This window comes from Megascapheus bottae, chromosome 12 (genome assembly GCF_031878675.1).
Source record: "Megascapheus bottae isolate mThoBot1 chromosome 12, mThoBot2.hap1, whole genome shotgun sequence".
In the NCBI taxonomy this organism is placed as follows: Eukaryota; Metazoa; Chordata; class Mammalia; order Rodentia; family Geomyidae; genus Megascapheus; species Megascapheus bottae.
This window is the reverse complement of record NC_143520.1, coordinates 9,240,522-9,259,286: the sequence shown is the minus strand read 5'-3', so window position 1 is coordinate 9,259,286 and position 18,765 is coordinate 9,240,522. Positions and strand designations below refer to the sequence as shown.

The following is an 18,765-nucleotide window of genomic DNA, read 5'->3' as shown; positions in this document are numbered from 1 at the left end:
GATCTTTGCAGTGCACACTAAGTTATTAAAGAATACTGTAGAAGGAATTCAAGTTCTCCCACTCTTCCTCTTAAGTCTATAAAATCAAGAACTGTTTATACCTTTAACTTAGCTTCTTCAAAATTATTGTATAATTGTTTTATGCATACAGAGACAAAACAAAGATTAGACAACATGGAGTGGCTTTATTTAAATGTTGCACTTATTTACTATCTTACAGAATTCAAGAGACTACCAACTATCAAAAGCCATCGATCAATAGTTGCCTACTAAATAACATTTTTAAAAGAACCCTAATAAAAATACCATGTGAAGTGATTGTAAAATTGCATGTTACTTTCCATTTGTATCCTTTTGTTCCTATAGTTTTCCTTCAGTATATCCTTGGCAATACATGGGAAAATCTGCAGCTGAATTTTAAATATGCTTCATATATTCACAAAATGTCATTTGTATTTCATTTCTGTCATCTATAGATGATTAATCTTTAAAAAAAATAAAATCTTATAGCAGCAGAAAAGATGCATGGAAGATAGAAAAATAGACCCTCAAAGATGTATAAATCTTCAAGCCCTGGAACCTGTGAATACATTTCATGAAAAAGGACAAGTAAAGTTGCTTATCAGTTGACCTTATAATAGGGAGATTATCTTAATAGGAACAAGTAGGAGAGGAATGCAGAATCAGTATCAGCATGGCTAAAAGTGAAAAACTGACTTCTTTTTGTTAGTTTCCAATCAAATGGAGACAAGGAACTAAGAGCCAATGACTGTGGGCATTATCTAGAAGCTGGAATAGGCAAGTAAAATTTTCCCTAGTTTCCAGGAGGAACCTCTATTTTAGTCTAGGGAGACCCAAGACAGAAAGCTGATCTCCAGAACAGTTTTTGTATGGTAGTACAGAAAACAAGCAGATCATTCAATAGTAAATAGCTAATTCAGTGGAATAAGACACCTGAGTTTAAAAGGCTTCAAAATATATCAATTCATGCTCATTGTTTAATTCACACCAAATTTCAACTACTATACTTTGCTCCCAGCAAATTTAAATCTTAGAAGTAATAAACATAAACTGATAATAAAGAAGAAAAGTTTTAACTGTTCAATCTGCAGTCACTCTTTTAATGATGTTTTTGAACAAAGAAAATGTCACAGAGTTATTTGGGGTTAAAAAAATACATAGACGTCACAAAAAACAGTTATCAACAGAAAATATTTCTAAAGCCCACAGACTGCTATAAATATTTGCAAAATTCATTCTTAATGGTACTCATATAATTTTTGTACTTGAAATGACAGTTTGCACTGATAAAAGAGCTTTTTTAAAAAATAACAAATAGCCCCATACTTCAGCTCTTGCTGCAGATATTTAACAAGAAAGCAGAGCTGTCTTTATTCTCAGGAAATTGTTATACGTCTCTTTACTGTCTGCATCACTTCAGCGTGCTCTCTGTGTGTTCTACACAAATCTGTGCCATTGCTTTCTTCTGCTCTTTACTGGGACTTGGCTATCGCTGGTTCCTTGCCTCCCTCTCCTTACAACCACCAGGACTTCTGCTACGGCTCCTCCTCCATCTCCTCTCATCCCTGCTGTGGCTTCTGATGCTCCCCCCATTTCTTTCAGATCCTCTCTTCTCTGGACTGTGATGAAGGCTTCTGTACTTTTTATCAGAATCATAACGGCTCCATTTGCTATTCTCCCCAGAACTCTCTTGTTTTAAAAACCTAGGTTTTTCTTTGCTCCTTTCTTTGTTATGACTGCTAGAAAGTTCTTCAGAAAGTTTTCTCTTCTTATATTTGTCTTCTTCAGAGTCATTGGTACTATTTCCTGTGCACTTGATTTTCTTTTTTTTCTTCTTTTCTATTTGCTTTTCTTTGCTGTCACTCTCACTGCTGCTTTCAGAAGTCTCAGTAGAAGAAGAGGAAGAGGAGGAGGAGGCAACTTTGTTTTTATGTTTTTTATGCTTGCTTCTGCTCTTATGTAACTTCTTTTTTTTATCCTTCTTCTTCTTCTTCTTTTTCTTTTCAAGCCTATCCAATTTCCTGAAATTGAAGAAAAATAGTAAACTGAAAAACAGTCCTATTATTGACAGTCATAAAATGACTAATCAATAGACAACATATTTATTTATTTATTTATTTATTATTGGTTGTGAGACTGGGCCTGGGCGTTGGCCCTGAGCTCTTCAGCTCAAAGCTACCGACTGCCCTACCCCGTGAGCCACAGTTCCACTTCTGGTTTTCTGATGGTTAATTGGAGATAAAAGTCTTATGGACTTTTTAGTGCCTGGGCTGGCTTTGAACCTGGATCCTTAGATCTCAGCCTCCTGAGTACCTAGGATTATAGGCGTGAGCCATCACACTCGGTGACAACATATTTTTTAGAAACTACTAAAATAGTGTTCATATTTCAACATGTTAATTACTTTATTGGATGATATACTTTTTTTCCTTTTAAGTTATTCAAGGCATAATTTAAGGAAAGTAAGTAATACATGCACTGGATGCTGGTGGCTCACACTTGTAATAAATCCTAGCCACTCAGAAGGCTAAGATCTGAGGACTAAGGTTCAAAGCCAGCCTAGCAGGACAGTCTGTGAGACTATTTCTAACCATCAGAAAACTGGAAGTAGCACTGTGGCTCAAAGTGGTAGGGGACTAGCCTTGAGCAAAAGAGCTCAGGGACTGAGCACAGGTTCTAAGTTCAAGCCCCACACTCACTCTCTCTTTCTCTCTCTCTCTCACACACACACACACACACACACACACACACACACACACACGGAAAACGAGAGAAGCCTACTTTCTAACTATACTTGAATCAATACTGTAAGTAAATGGTCCTTCTGATTTAAAGCTCATGAACAGTGTGAAACACTGCAAACTCAAATGCATAACTATAAACAGGTAAAAACTAATTATGTGGATGTACTATTTTATTTTATTTTTTTATTTTTTTGCAGTCCTGGGCTTGAGCTCAGGGACTGAACTCTGTCCTTGGGATTTCTCAAGGCTAGAGCTCTACCACTTGAGCCTCAGCACCACTTTCGGCTTTTTCTTATGTATGTGGTACCGAGGAATCGAACCCGGTCTTTGTGCATGCTAGGCAGGCATTCTACTACTAGGCCAAACTCCCGGCCCCATTACTATTTTAAATATAAACATATTAGTCAAAATTTAATATTCTCCAGAAATGCTGTATAATACACTTTTTTTTTCAAGGCTAGCCCTTTGCCACTTGTGCCACAGCACCACTTCTGGCTTTTTTTCTACATATGTGGTACCAAGGAATCGAACTCGGATCTTTGTGCATGCTAGGTAAGCACTCTACCACTAGGCCAAACTCCTGGACCCCAAGAATACACTTTTTGGTATCTTTTTTGTTAAGACAACATAATAGAAGACTAGTTTCTAAAAAATAGTTTTATACATTAATAGAGCAATTATTAAAGCATCCTGAATTTCTAGACTGCTTCATAGTCTCAGAGGAGGATCTTGTTCATCTGGTACAGGTGATGGTAACGAAAATCTCATGAGCTCCCTCTATTGGACTTGACAGATATTTCTTTAATCCGGAGGTATTTTTTAACAAATGTCATATTTACCTTAAAGATTATATTTTAGCATTTCTCACATAATTTTATAAACTGTGAAAACATACATAGCCAAAATATTTTCTAAAAACAAACTGTACAAAGATATATTCTTTGAAAAAGACAAACAAGCCTACTGTTAAGTGGTATGTTCTGAAAAGTACCACTGTTCTAGTCACTTTCATATTACTGAAAAGAAAGAACACGATGAATCACTCCAGTTGAAGATTTAGTCAATAAAAGCGATGGATGGTTCAAGCATCTTCATGAGCTCTCAAGAATATGATACCAAGGAGAAACACAGGAAAAAATAAATCCACTAAAGATATTCTTTTAAGATAACCTGAGAATAGGACCGGGAGTTTGGTGTAGTGGTTAAGAGTGCTTGCCTAGCATGCACAAAGAGCTGGTTCGATTCTTTGGTACCACATACATAGAAAAAGCTGGAAGTAGTGCTGTGGCTCAAGGGGAAGAGTGCTACCCTTGAGTAAAGCCCAAGGACAGTGCTCAGGCCCTGAGTTCAAGCCCCACTACTGGGCAAAAAAAAAAGATTACCTGAGAAGTTTCTGTTTTTGTTTAGTTGTTAGTGACTTTAAGAATTCCACTTCTGGATCTTCTTCACCTTCACTTGCAACATATTCCTGAATAACAAAGACATTCAATGACTAGATTTTAGAACAAACAGTTCTGAGATAGGAAGGGTTTACATTTGTAAACAAGACGTTTTATAGATTAGCATGATATAGTAGATAAGTACAATATTCTGTATTGGAGAAATGGAAGGGAATTAAAAATTTTAGTCTACCTGCTAAGGTAGGTTTGAAGAAATTAACACAACTGCTTTGCCCACATCAGAAAACTTTTATGAAGACAGAGAAACACAGATAAGCTTCCACTCTATATTTCTTACATCTGCTTGTTTAAATACTTCCCCCCCCCCCCCCAGCTTTGGGCCCTGTCCCTGAGCACTTCAGCTCAAGGCTACAGTCCTACCCTTGGGCCTGGGCGTGGCTACTGCCCTACTCTGGGAGCCACTGTGCCATTCCTGCTTTTCTAGTAGTTAACTGGAGATAAGAGTCTCTGGTCTTTAGGGTCCAGGCAAGCCTTGAACTGTGATCATCAGATCTCAGCCTCCAGAGTAGCTAGGATTACAGGCATGAGTCACCGTGCCAGGCTTCTGTCTAAATACTTTTAATATAAAATGAAGATCATATGGGGGTAGGAACATAGTTTAGTGGTAGAGTACTTGCCTAACCTGGATTATACCCCAGACCACCACTGAATAAAACCTAAAACCCAGACTCCAAAACTCTTTGTTATCAAACATGAAATTAAACAAAGATCCAGGAAGTTGAGAGCATGGCCTAGTGGTAGAGTGCTTGACTAGCATGTACAAAGCCCTGGGTTTAATTCCATGGTACCAAATAAACAGAAAAAGCTGGTGGTGCTGTGGCTCAAGTGGTAGAGCACTAGCCTTGAGAAGGCTTAAAAACAGTGCCCAGGTTCTGAGTTTAAGTGCCAGGACTGGCAAAAAAAAAAAAAAAATCCTAATTTCTAGCCTGTATAATTTCAATAGCTATAATTTAAATCCAGCCATTTTCTAAATTTTATGAAGTTTAATTAATTTTTCACAATTTTCAGGGGTTTGTTTTAAAATAATTTTTTTCTATTAGTTTGATTTAATGTCAGCAAGGGGTGAGTTAGAAAAAAGGAAGAAAATAAAAATCCAACTCCAACAATCTTATCACCAGTTCATTCAGATATATTATTCATATAAACCTGAAAGAGGCATTTCACTTACTGAAACATAGGTTTATAAACAATTTCTCATTTAGGTTAAAATAATAAAAAGGCAAAAATCAAAATACATTTTGAGCATTTTCTTTGCTCTATCTTACTTTCCTATGGATATATGCATATTGGAAAGCATTAAGTAGCAATTCACAAGCAATCACATTTAGATTTATAGACATTTTCGGCTTACTGATAAAAAGATCATTACCTGTGATGGATCATTTGCGGTCAAGTTTCTCCCCAGTACATTTCTTTTCAGTGCAAACCCACTGTTTCTCATCTCAGCTATTAGCTCGGAGGGGTGCATCGATGGCCCTGTTCACAAAAAGCACAGTTTGAATGTATCATTTATATCTCTCTACCTTTCTCGGACTCCACAGTAGGAATGCAGTTGAAGCTTTGTTAAGTAAAATCACAGCTAAATCAACTCAATAATCTTCTGCTGAGCAAATAATCAGATATGATTTTCTAAAACAGCAGTGTGGAGATTCAGAATAGAAAATAATTGCATTTTTCTTTACGTGCAAGGGGAGTCTCTTATGTAACTTTGTCATACAGAAAAAGATAACATTTAGATGTTGTCTGGTTAGAAGTTTTTGTATAAAAATAAACAGAAAATGATAAAAAAGTACAATTAAACTTTTACTAGTTATTCTTTCAGCAGGAATCACTTAATCTTTTCCTCAAATACCAATACTGAAAGTATTGCCTCACTCTTGATAATATCAACCACTTGCATACATGTGCATATATTCTCTGAGTGACTAACAAGCACTTTAGTTAATCTCATTTATATACACCTAGATTTTCAAATTTTTAGTAAGTACTTGGGGGTTGGTAACAAGCAATTTTAGGTTGGCTATGTTTTAGGTTAGGTATGTATTATTTTTCATAAGCTTCTGTTTTCCACTTTTGCAATATTTTCAATTTTAAAAAGTTTTTGTTTTCATAAGTGGACTAACAAATGCTTTTAAAATGTAAAAGTATGCAACTTTCCTCAAACATAGGCTTATATGAGTGAGATTTTCCTCTTAATCTATTCCCACTTCATCTTATGTTCCCTGTAGGTAGTACATTAACTGGCAGCCTCTCAAGGCATCTCTAGACTTTTTACCTTATTTATCTACACTAACTATCTTGGGCAACATATCTGTAATAGAAAATAGGAATAACAGAGTTACTATCAACAAGGACTTCATAGTTTATTGATTAAATACTTTTTTTTCCTGCGTTATCTGTCACTTATCTATATGTCACTTACAGGTTATCATGGAAAGTCAAAAATGTTCTTCATTCAACCCAGTCATTTGTCAATGGAAATTCTGTTAAAAAAATTTTTTTTGGTGGGAAAAGTTTAGGTATAGGTCAATACTTTACTGTACTCTTTAGGCTGCATCATTCTCTTAATATTACCAAGGACAATTGAGTATTGCTCCAGTGTAGAAAGGAAGACAGAGGGAAAACTGCCTATTATTGAACTATGGCAAAGTAATACTCAATTCCTATGGGCTTATTATTATTATTATTATTTGCCAGTCCTAGGGCTTGAACTCAGGGCTCAGGGCTTAGGCACAGTCTTTGAGCTTTCTCAAGGTTAATGGTCTACCACTTGAGTCCAAGCACCACTTCTGGCCTTTTTTGTGTATGTAGTACTGAGGAATTGAACCCAGGGCTTCATGCATGCTAGGCCATGCTCCCAGTCTCCTATGGACTTAATTCAATGGTCGTTTAATTACTCAGTTTCACTGTTGATGATATTGATAAATTTTTAAATAATATTTGAATTTTAAATATTAAGATTAGTGGCCTCTAAGTGGCATAAAAGTGTTCATGTAATTATAGCTTTGAATGAACAACAGAATTCGTTTTGGTGGTTGTTCAAATTTCACATATAGGAACATAGCTTTTTTTTTGTTTTGTTTTGTTTTGCTTTTGTGGGTCATGGGGCTTGAACTAGGCTTGGGTGCTGTCCCTGAGCTCTTCAGCTCAAAGTTATTGCCCTACCCTGGAGCCAAGCCCCATTTCCCATTTTCTGGAGGTAACTGGAGATAAGAGTCTCGGGTCCTTTTGTACCTGGGATAGTTTTGAACCTTGATCCTCAGACCTCAGCTAGGATTACAGGCATGAGCCACCGCGACTGGCTAGGAACATAGTTTTGTAAAGTAGAAAATACACCTTTGGAATTATAACATTTCCTTTTCAACCACTTTATTAGACGTCAAATGAATTCAGAAAGGAAACATGCCAAGAATTCAGAGGGAAAAAAACCCCACTTCTTTAGTAAAGGGCCAAAAAGATAAGAGGTTACCATTAATTTTATTAGTTTCCTTCACAAGATGTTAAATTTAATAAACTGTCCTATAAAGTAAGTTTTTAGCAAAGGAAAGGATGACATTATCCAAAAAGATATAACTATGAAACAATAATCCCTCTGTATAACACCTTAATAATAACTAAGATTATATTAAAAAAAGAAAATGATCTCTGTATAAAATCTGTGTGACAGTATACAGAACATAAAATAAACACACTCTTCTAACATTTACAGGTCTCTAAATGCCCACTGAACATTATATAATTATATAGCATGTAAACATCACACTGTAAGACTCAACAAATGCTAGGCATGATAGCTCATGCCTGTACTATCAGCCTGTAATCTCTGAGGGAGGCTGAGATAGCAGGATTGAAAATTCAAGGTTGTCCTAGGTTACATAGTGAGCTTGTCCAAAAAGCAAAACTTTAGTAAGTGCCTAAAACAATACTCCAAAAAAAAAACCCCTATAAATCAACAGTTATCATTTTTCCCAGTAGGTATATAACCTTCATGACTATCTGGATGGTCAAGATATAGCCTTCAACATAATGTTGTATTAATAGATTAACGTTTCACTTATTTAAACAAGCAAATTTAAGAAATACAGGGTGGAAACTTATCTGTGTTTCTGTCTTCTTCATAAAAGTTTTCTGATGTGGCAAAGCAGTTGTGTTAATTTCTTCAAACCTACCTTAGCAGGTACACTAAAATTTTTAATTCCCTTCCACTTCTCCAATACAGAATATTGTACTTTTCTACTATATCGTGCTAATCTAGTGATTTAAAAAAAATAAAGTGCCTTAGCCAGGCTCGGTGGCTTACAGCTGTAATCATAGGTACTCAGGAAGCCGAGATCTGAGGATCATGGTTCAAGGCCAGCCTGGGCACTAAAGAACGTGAGACTCTTATTTCCAACTAACCACTAGACAACCTGGAGTACGGCTGTGGCTCTCAGGCTGGTAGCCTTGAGCTGAAGAGCTCAGGGACAGTACCCCGGCCCAGAGTTCAAGCCCCATGACACCCCTCCCCCCCAAAAAAAAGCGCCTTTGGCTTGGAGTTTGGCCTAGTTTGTGTATGCCTAGCACAAAGCCCTGGGTTCCATTCTTTGGTACCACATATACAGAAAAATTGGGAAGTGGTGTGGCTGATGTGGTAGAGTGCTAGCCTTGAACGGAAGAGCTCAGTGACAGCACCCAGGCCCAGAGTTCAAGTCTGACTACCAAAAAAAGGGGAAGGGGGGTTTGTTTGAAAATGTAGAATTGAGAGAGCTCCTTTTTAGATACTTTAAGTGAATTGAGTTAGGTATGCACAGCATGAGAAACAAGATTGTGGAAAAGCAGGCCCACTGAAGGAACACTCAACATTCCTCTACTTTGCAAACTTTTCTTTCTGCGATACATGGATGTGTCCAAATATTGATTGTGACTATAGTGTTCAGTTCTAAATATTAATTAGGCACAGACTACTTTCTCCCAAGAAAAATCCCATTTAGTAGTATGTCAGGAAAGAGAAGAGTTTTTAGAAAGTGAATTATGCTATACAAAACTGTAAAGGGCTTGCTCTACTCACTAGCAGCAATTATAGAACTAAACAAAAGCAGCACAATTGAAAGTGTTCCACAGTTAAACAGGGATTTTATCAGAGGATACATTAATATACCTGTTCTGGTTATAAGGAAAGGTCATGGAACTGACTCCACAACTGGAGGACAGCAATCCAAGCCAAGTGCAACTTACTAATGTGGTATCATCTGCTGGGTAAACGCATTCATAATTTTCTTCAAAGGAAGCAGTGCTAGTAGTAGAATCCAGGGCTTGCTAGCTAGCCAAGAGATTGACCACTGAGTTAGTACGCAGCCTTTACATATTTTATTTTATTATTAATTTTTACCCAGTCTTGCTATATAGCCCAGACTAGCCTTGAAATTATGGTCTTCCTGCCTCAGCTCCTTGAATGCTGGTTCAAAGGAAATAGTATTGTCTACAATTTTATAGTATTATGTGAGAGAAGAGGGGGCAGTAAGCTGTGGTTAGGTAAGGCTACATTAGAATTGTCCTTTCCTCTTTTCTCCAAACACAACGCATTACTTAATTTCTAGGATGCTTAAAAAAAGGAACAATCCTGCTATTCCTAATATGAATATACTTTTGCTTGTTTATATTTGTGCTGCTGAGACCAAACTTAAGGCATCATATATGTTAGGCATATACTCTATCACTGAGTATTTTCCTCATTGCTGAGTTTTTTTTTCCCCTTCAGCTCATGTGTGTTTTATTTTTTTTATGCTATGGAATATTTCAAACATGTATAAATCACACAGCTTTAATAATTAAGAATACTTTACCATTCTCATTTTATCTACTACTTCTAATTTTGGAAGTCTATTTTAAATAGGATCTCAGATATCACTTTAGCCTAAATCACTGATAAATAAGGACTACTTAAAATTGCAATACTTTTCTTGTACTTATCTGTAAGGATAATTTAAAAATATCATCTACTATTGACATTTAAACTTTTCCAACTGCATAAAAAGTATCTTCTTTATAGTTTAGATTCAAATGATTCCCATACAATGTATTTGGTTTACAGATCTAAGTCTCTTTCATCTAAAATACTGTCCCTTGCCTTTGGTCGTTATTCATTTGGTGAAGAATCTGGGTAATTTGTTTTGTAAACTCCCCACATTCTGGACAGTAATGCCATTTAATATGCCCTCGTAGCATGTGTAAATTGGTAGTTAGATCTAAAAGCTTATTCTTATATCATTTTGGCACTTTATACATACTACATACTTGAAGGAGCATATGTAAGTCCCTAAAAGTGTAGACTCAAAAAAAAAAAAAAAAAATGACCGCTTCAAACATTTCAAACTAAGGAAAAAAGGCTGAAACATCCACTTGTTATGTTCTTGTAAGCTCTTTCATCATGTATTTATTGCAGTCATAGTAATAGCAGCTAAAAGTTTAAAGTATATATATATATATATATATATATATATATTTTTTTTTTTTTTGCCAGTCCTGGGCTTGAGCTCAGGGCCTGAGCACTGTCCTTGGACTTTCCTCAAGGCTAGAGCTCTACCACTTGAGCCTCAGCACCACTTCTGGCTTTTTTCTATGTATGTGGTACCGAGGAATCGAACACGGGTCTTCGTGCATGCTAGGCAAGCACTCAACCACTAGGCCAAACTCCCGGCCCCTAAAGTATATATTTTAAAATGACCACTCCACTCCTCCCAAGCAAGGATGCAGCTTAGTCTAAAATGTCTAAGATCCTCCACTAAATCCCCAGCCACACGAAACCAACCCAAAAGTATCCCTTTGCCCGATGGTACAGTTTATTAACAGAACCATTCATGAGACCCTGGGTTTAATATTTATACCCTAAGTCAAGAAAACAAGTCTCTAAATATAGTCATTAATAAGATAATCATTTCCATGAAAGTATAACCTGTTTTTTTTTCCTTCAAGTTAAATTCACTAGTAAGTTATTCATGCCATAAAATAAAAAAGGATACTTCCTACTACTCGGCAGACAGGTAGGATTACAGAACCCAAGGAACTCAAGGATAGCCTGGGTAAAAAGAGTTAGTGAGTCCCTATATCAAGAAATAAGCTGGGGGCCAGGAGTTTGACCTAGTGATAGAGTGCTTGCCTAGCATGCACGAAGACCCAGGTTTGAGTTGTTGGTCCCATATATATATAGAAAAAGCCAAAAGTGGTGCTGTGGCTCAAGTGGTAGTGCTCTAGCCTTGAGAAAGCCCAAGGACAGTGCTCAGGCCCTGCGTTTAAGCCCCAGGACTGGCAAAAAAAAAAGGAAAAGAAATAAGCTGGGTCTGGTATCATAAGGTTGTTATACCAGCTACTCAAAGGCATAGATAGGAGGATCAAGAGGATCACAGTCTGCGACCATCCCTGGGCAAAACCATAAGTCTACCTGAAAAAAGAAGTAGAAAGTGCTGTGATCATGGTTCAGGTGGTAGACTTGTGTAGCAAAGGCAAACTCACACTCATGAGCAAAAAAAAGAACTATCTTATATTTGATTCCTAGTATTACCATAACTACTTTATTTTTAAACAAGCTCACAGAAAGTTGCTTTTAAGGGACAGTATATCATGAAGCCTAAGTCCCAGGAAAAAAGTGAACAAAACTATTAGTAAAGTGTGTGGGTGATTTTTATTTATATAGATGTGTGCTTTATGTATAGTTTTGTAAAGGTTATGTAAGAAACCAATGTACTGAATTCTCCATACTGATAATTTTCCTGACACTGCCAGTTTGTTTCAGTGGAGGCCAGAAACAATACCATTTCTTATTGCCCATACCCAAAGTTCATACTGAAGCTAAATGATTTCTATTAAAATCTACAATGTAAGCAGAAAGCAAATATTTCATTATAGTCTTTGTTTGAAAAATACAAAGGCAAAGTAACATGAAACTATCCTTATTGTATGCTAGTAGAAATTGCTATCTATCTATCTATCTATCTATCTATCTATCTATCTATCTATCGCCAGTCCTGGGCCTTGAACTCAGGACCTGGGCACTGCCTTTGGGCTTTCTCAAGGCTAGAGCTCTACCACTTGAGCCACAGCACCATTTCTGCCTTTTTTCTATGCATGTGGTACTGAGGAATCGAACTCAGGTCTTTGTGCATGCTAGGCAAACACTCTACTACTAGGCTAAACTCCTGGCCCCTAAATTACTATTTATTAAAAACAGTTCTGCCTTACAAAACAGTAAGAAGATACCTGACTTAAATTTGATTGTCTTTTAACTTGTGTTTTCAACTTAATTTATATGCAAATATTTCAAGTAGTACCACATCTGGCATTATCAAAGTGAATTCACCCCAGGGGACTAAGAAAAAACATTTGTGTTGTGAAACCATGAAGTATTAGAGTCACTACTACATATTTTAATACCATTATAGGAATATGAATGCCCTAGAAGAGTTTGTAACCATGAGCCTCAGAAACACTACACTGAAAGCTAGGCACTGATGGCTACTCAGAAGGCTGAAATCTGAGGTTCATGGTTTGAAGCTAGCCCAGGCAGAAAAGTCCCTGTAAGACTCTATCTCCAATTAACCACTCAAAAAACTGGAAGTGGTGCTGTGCTCAAGTGGTAGAATGGTTTATTGGAGATAAAGTCTCATGAACTTTCCTGCCTTTGTGTCTTCAAACCACGATCCTCCGATCTCAGCCTCTTGAGTAGCTAGGATGACAGGTATGAGACATCAACACCTATATTAAACTTTAAGAAATTAGTACAGAAAGACAGCTGGAAATCCTCTAAATAGCCATAAATTAAACAACACTGAATAACGTGTGTGAAGGACATCTCAGGAAAGAGTAAAAACTATTTGTATTTGTGTGTGTGTCTATGTGTGTGCTGATCCTGAGGCTTGAACTTGGGGCTGAGGTTCTGTCCTTGAGCTTTTGTGCTCCAGGATAGCATTCTCCCACTTGAGCTATAGGTCCATTTTTGGCCTTTTTTAATAGCTAGGATTACAGGCATGAATCACGGTTGCCCATCTAAGTAAAAAGTATTTTGAATTAAAGAAAATGAAAACTTAATGGCTGTGGAATATTTGCCTGGCCTATGTTCTCAGCTGGATGGATACACTAAATCCATGAAATTTCCTGAATAAGGGTATCTTTGTTATTCGTGGTATGTGAATAACAGGTACCTTATAGTTTATGTTAATGAGCTGACTCATGGATGGCTCTTACACAGATCATGCTAAAAAGACAATTCAAGATGGGTTAGGCTTGGAGCCAGTTAACAGCAGACCTCTGGGGAGGGTAGAAGGGCTGGAGATTGAGATGCCTTTGAAATTAAGTCTTAATTCAATCTAGGCATCAGTGGCTCATGCCTATAATCCTAGCTACTCAGGAGGCTAACCTCTGAGGATCACTGTACAAGGCCAGTCAGAGCAGGAAAGTCTGTGGGACTTATCTCCAATTAATCACTGGAAAATTGGAAGTTGCACTGTGGCACAAAGTGATAAAGAAGTAGGCCTTGAACAAAAGAGCTTAGGGATAGGGTTGAGGATTTAGCTCAGTGGAAGAGTCCTTGCCTGGCAAGTGTAAGGTACTGAGTTTGGTCCTCAGGGACAGGCCCTGAGTTCAAGCTCCATAACTGACAAAAAAAAACCCCAACCAATTTCAATTGATAACAGTGGAATAAAACTCTGCACTGAGATTTGAATGAGTATATTAGTATGCACTGATTTACAAGGTGAGTGACAGGTCTTGGTGACTTTATGGGAAGAAGAAACTGGAAGCTTTAGGTTTGAAACCTTGTACCTTGTCCTATGTATCTCTTCTTTTGGCTAGTCCTGCTTCTTTTTTACTATAATAAAACTGTAATCATAAGTAAAGGCTTCTCTGAGTTCTGTAAGTCAGTATAGTGGACTGTCAAACATGATGTGGTAGAAGGAATCCCTGAATTTGTAGGAGGTTCAGTGTATGTCTGGGAACTGCAAATATGCAGGTGCTATTTGATTTCAGGGCAGTCTTTGGAGGACTATTAACCTGCGAAGTTGGGCCTACCTTTGGGTAGTGTCAGGCAGTATTGCAACAGAAGGTATAAAATTTGAAGACACAGCCAAAACACCTTTAAAGAGAAAATTATAGTACTGATTGCACACAAAAAAGGAGACATACTTAAAACCAATTATCTGGGGCTGAGTGAGTAACTCAGTGGTAGAGGACTGGCAAGCATGTGCAGAAAGACCTTGAGGTTACTTCCATAGCACCACAAAAAACAGTTTTTCACCTTAGGAAACTAGAAAAGAACAAATTAAATCAAAACTGAGAGACAAATAAAATTGAAAACAGGAAATGAAGAAACTGAAAGCTGGTTCTCTGAGGAAGATTAGTAAAACTGATAAAACCCTAACCAGGCTGACTAAAAACTAATAGAAAACACAAACAAAGATTGATACTACAAGTGAAAAGAAGTACCATCACTACAGGTTCCAGGACTATTTTAGAGAAGTAGTAAAGGATTATAGTAAATAACTCTATGCCCTTTCTTTCAAGATAGAAAGCTTCAGGCCTAGATCAATTAATTGGTTAAACTTATGAAACATTAAAGATATTAATATTCTAAAATCACTTCTAGAAAATAGAAACACTATCTACAACTCATCCTATGCATAAGCCTAATACCAAAAGTCTTATAGATATGTGTGAGTGACTCATGCCTATTTTCCTAGCTACTCAGGAGGCTGAGATCTGAGGATCTCAGTTTGAAGCTAGCCTAGGCAAAAAAAGTCTGTGAACCTCTTATTTCCAATTAATCAGCACAAAAACTGGAAGTGTAAGTGTGACTCAAGTGGTAGGATACCAGTCTTGAGTGGAAAAGGCTAAGGGAGAGCACCATGGCCCAAGTTCAAGCCCAAGTACTGGCATGTACATGCACACACATGAGCGTGCAGACACAGATATTATAAGACAGGAAAGTAATAGACCATTCTCTCTCATGAACATGAATTTGTAAATTGTTAACAATCTATTAAACTAGTTGAATCCAACAATATATATACAAAAGCAATTATATGCCACAAAACAAGTAAGATTTAATCTAATATGCAAAGCTGGCTCAACATTTGACAATTAATGTAATCCATCACATCATCATCAAGCTAAAAAAATTATGATTGGGGTCAGGAGTTTGGCCTACTGGTTGTGTTTGCCTAGCATGCACGAAGATCCAAGTTCAATTCCTTAGTACCACATACATAGAAAAAGCCTAAAGTGGTGCTGTGGCTCAAGTGGTAGGGCTCTAACCTTGAGGGGGGAAAAAAAAAACAAACCCAAGGACAGTGCTCAGTTCCTGAGCTCAAGCCCATGACTGCCAAAAAAGAAAAAAACTATGATCGGGCTGGGAGTGTGGCCTAGTGGTAGAGTGCTTGCCTAGCATGCACGAAGCCCTGGGTTTCATTCCTCAGTACCACATACACAGAAAAAGCCAGAAGTGGTGCAATGGCTCGAGTGGTAGAACGCTAACCTTGAGGAAACCCAAGGGCAGTATCCAGGCCGAGTTCATGCCCCAGGACTGGCAAAAAAAAAAAAAAAAAAATCATATATTACTTTTATAAACATGGTATTCAGTTTAAATGCTTCCAACAAGTGCATTGCAGCAGGCCATAATTTGAATACCAAGCAGTATGAGGAATGCAGGGCCACACATTCACTTTCAGTGCTGGTCCAAGGCTGAATGAAATGGTAGTTAAGAAGCTGAAGCAGGGTTGCTATGATCTACTAGTGCTTCAGCAATTTCTAGTCTAGCTGTCACACACAGGGATTCCTTATAATTATGTGCTTGCTTTCTGAGGAGAAATCTAAAATTTAAACCTGCAGATTCACAAGGTCATATATAAAGAAAAGAGGAGTTTAAGAAATAAATTCTGAGCTCCACACGGTGGCTATGAAGCCTATAATCCTAGCTACTTAGGAGGGAGAGATCCAGGGATCCTGTTAGTTCCAGCACCAAAGTTTGAGATTTTATCTCAACCAATGGCCTTGATGCAGTGGTACATGTTTCTTAGCCCATTTACAGGGGAAGTAATGGCTGTGGGAAGTGGTGTGTGCCAGTTAGGATACTCTAACGGTTCCATATCTGCATGAGGATGGCAGCCCAGAGATACCTGGGTATAAAGAAGACCCTACCTCAAAACCAACCAACAAAAATGAGGTTGAAGGAAAAGGCTCAAGTGGTAGAAATAGATTTTTGAGCTGGTTATGATGGCTCAATCCTTTGGAATTATTTTCTTTAAATTTATTGTTATTATAAAGGTGATATAAAGAGGTTACAGTTACATTAGTCAGATAGTAAATATATATCTTTCTGGACAATGTCATCCCTTCTCTCATTCTTTCTCAGGTTTCCCTCCTGCCCCTTCCCACAAGTTGTATAGTTCATTTTCAACATAGTGTCTAGTGAGTACCACTGCTAACTACATACCCTTTGTCCCTCCATTTCAAAAGGAAATTTTTTTGTTTTAAATGCTTAGTAGTAGGTCTTGAACTCAGGGTCCCACTCTCTTGCTTGCTTTGTTACTCATGCTTGGTGTTCTACCTCCTGAGCCATGTCTCTACTCAAGCATTTTACTATTTAATTTGAGATAAAAATCTTGTAGAGGGCTGGGAGTGTGGCCTAGTGGTAGCATGCTCGCCTAGCATACATGAAACTCCATGGAGTCCCTGGAACCACATACACAGAAAAAGCTGGAAGTGGTGCTGTGACTCAAGTAGTAGAATGCTAGCCTTGAACAAAAGTGTCTAAGGACAGTGCCCAGGCCTTGAGTTCAAGCCCCAGGACTGGCAAAAAGAAAAAAAAAATCTTGTATACTTTTCTTCTTGGGCTAGCTTTGAACCATAATCCTCTAATTTTCTGCCTCTTGAGTAGTTAGGATTACAAGTGTGAGATACAAGCACCAGGCTAAGAAAGAGCATTTTGTTTTAAATTTTATGTACATAATTTATATACTAATTATTTTTTTCTGTTCCTGGGCTTGCTCTCAGGGCCTGGATGCTATCCTTGAGCTTTTTTGTTCAAGGCTAGTGCTCTACCACTGGAGCCATTTCTGACTTTTTGGTGGTTAATTGGAAATAACAGTCCAAAGGACTTTCCTGCCTGGGTTGGCTTTGAACCATGATACTCAGATCTCATCCTCCTGAGTAGCTATGATCACATACATGAGCTACCAGCTCCCAGTTTATGAATGTTTTATAAATACCTATACATAAACTCATATTGTTGTGGACAAGAATTTTTAATTACTATATTGTATATATGTTTGAACATAAAAGGAAAATACACTCCACAAAATGTCCAGATAGGCAAATCTATAGATGGAAAGTAGAGTAAAGGTTACCTAAAGTTGGGAACTAGAGTATAAGGCTAAGAGGTATGGAGTTCCTTTTTAAAATAATGAAAATGTTCTAAAATTGGGCCGGAAGTTTGGCCTAGTAGTGGAGTGCTTGCCTAGCATGCACTAAGAAGACCCAGGTTTGATTCCTCGGTACCACATACATAGTACAAAGTGGAAAGTGGTGCTGTGACTCAAGTGGTAGAGCTCTAGCCTTGAGAAAGCCCAAGGACAGTGCTCAGGCCCTGTGTTCAAGGCCCAGGACTGGAAAAAAATATTCTAAAAGTGATTGGTGATGGATGTATGACTCTACAACCCATTTTATTTTTTGTCAGTTATAAGACTTGAACTCAGGTACTAGGTACTGCCCCTGAGCTTTTTCAGCTCTACCACTTTGAGCCAAGTGCCACTTTTGTTTTTCTGGTAGTTTATTAGAGATAAGAGTCTTGTGGACTTTTCTGTCTGGGCTGGCTTTGAACCAGAATCCTTAGATCTCAGCCTTCTGAATAGCTAGGATTACAGGCATGAGCCACCAGTGCTTGGCTCTAAATTCCATTTTAAATAGGTAAATTAAACTTTAATAAAGCTAACAAACTCATTTCCTCTGTTGAAATATCCCATTTTTTTAAAGATGTTTAATTTTAATATGTATTAAAAATAACTTCAGATGCTAAGAGTTAGCAATAAAGATAAAGGCTATAAATAAAAGGCAAGGTAGACTGACCATTTAATTATATTACAGAATAATATATTTTATTAAAAAATCACCACTGAAGCATACAAGTTTTATAGATAATTTTGATATGTCTAGAGTAGATGAAAACTTACAAAGTTAAGATGATCTTATCAGTAGAAAAGATATTCTAAACCAGCTTAGCCCAAAGAAGCATTTTGATTGCCTAATTTAACTTTGTAAAGGAGAAGTAAATCTTATAGCTGGTCTCTGTAAACCTCACAGCTGGAACATTCTAACAGCACCTCGCAGTTTCCAGTGATCAAAGTAAGTTACTTTATATACTAAACTAAAAATTTCATAATAGAAATAATGTAACACCAGGGGGTACCGTTATCATGAAATAATTACACTCCTGGGAGATTACAGGCATAAGGCTGTACCCCAGGGGTGTGATTATCCCATGATAACCACATCTACTGAAATTGCCTTACTGCAAAAAT

The 18,765-nt window shown here is 37.4% G+C and overlaps 1 protein-coding gene across 3 annotated transcripts in view; it reads right to left on the bottom strand.

The window, feature by feature from the left end:
• Positions 1-165: 165 nt before the first annotated feature.
• Cirsr (corepressor of RBPJ and splicing regulator) overlaps positions 166-18,765 on the bottom strand; it is a 32,088-nt gene continuing 13,488 nt past the window's right edge. For all 3 annotated transcript variants that reach the window (XM_090342612.1, XM_090342613.1, XM_090342614.1), the window contains 3 exons: positions 5,595-5,701; positions 4,148-4,233; positions 166-2,042 (listed from right to left, as the gene is read on the bottom strand). In XM_090342612.1, the coding sequence (XP_090198738.1) occupies positions 1,508-2,042; positions 4,148-4,233; positions 5,595-5,701 (728 nt within the window). In that variant the 3' untranslated portion in view covers positions 166-1,507. The remainder of the gene's footprint in view (positions 2,043-4,147; positions 4,234-5,594; positions 5,702-18,765) is intronic.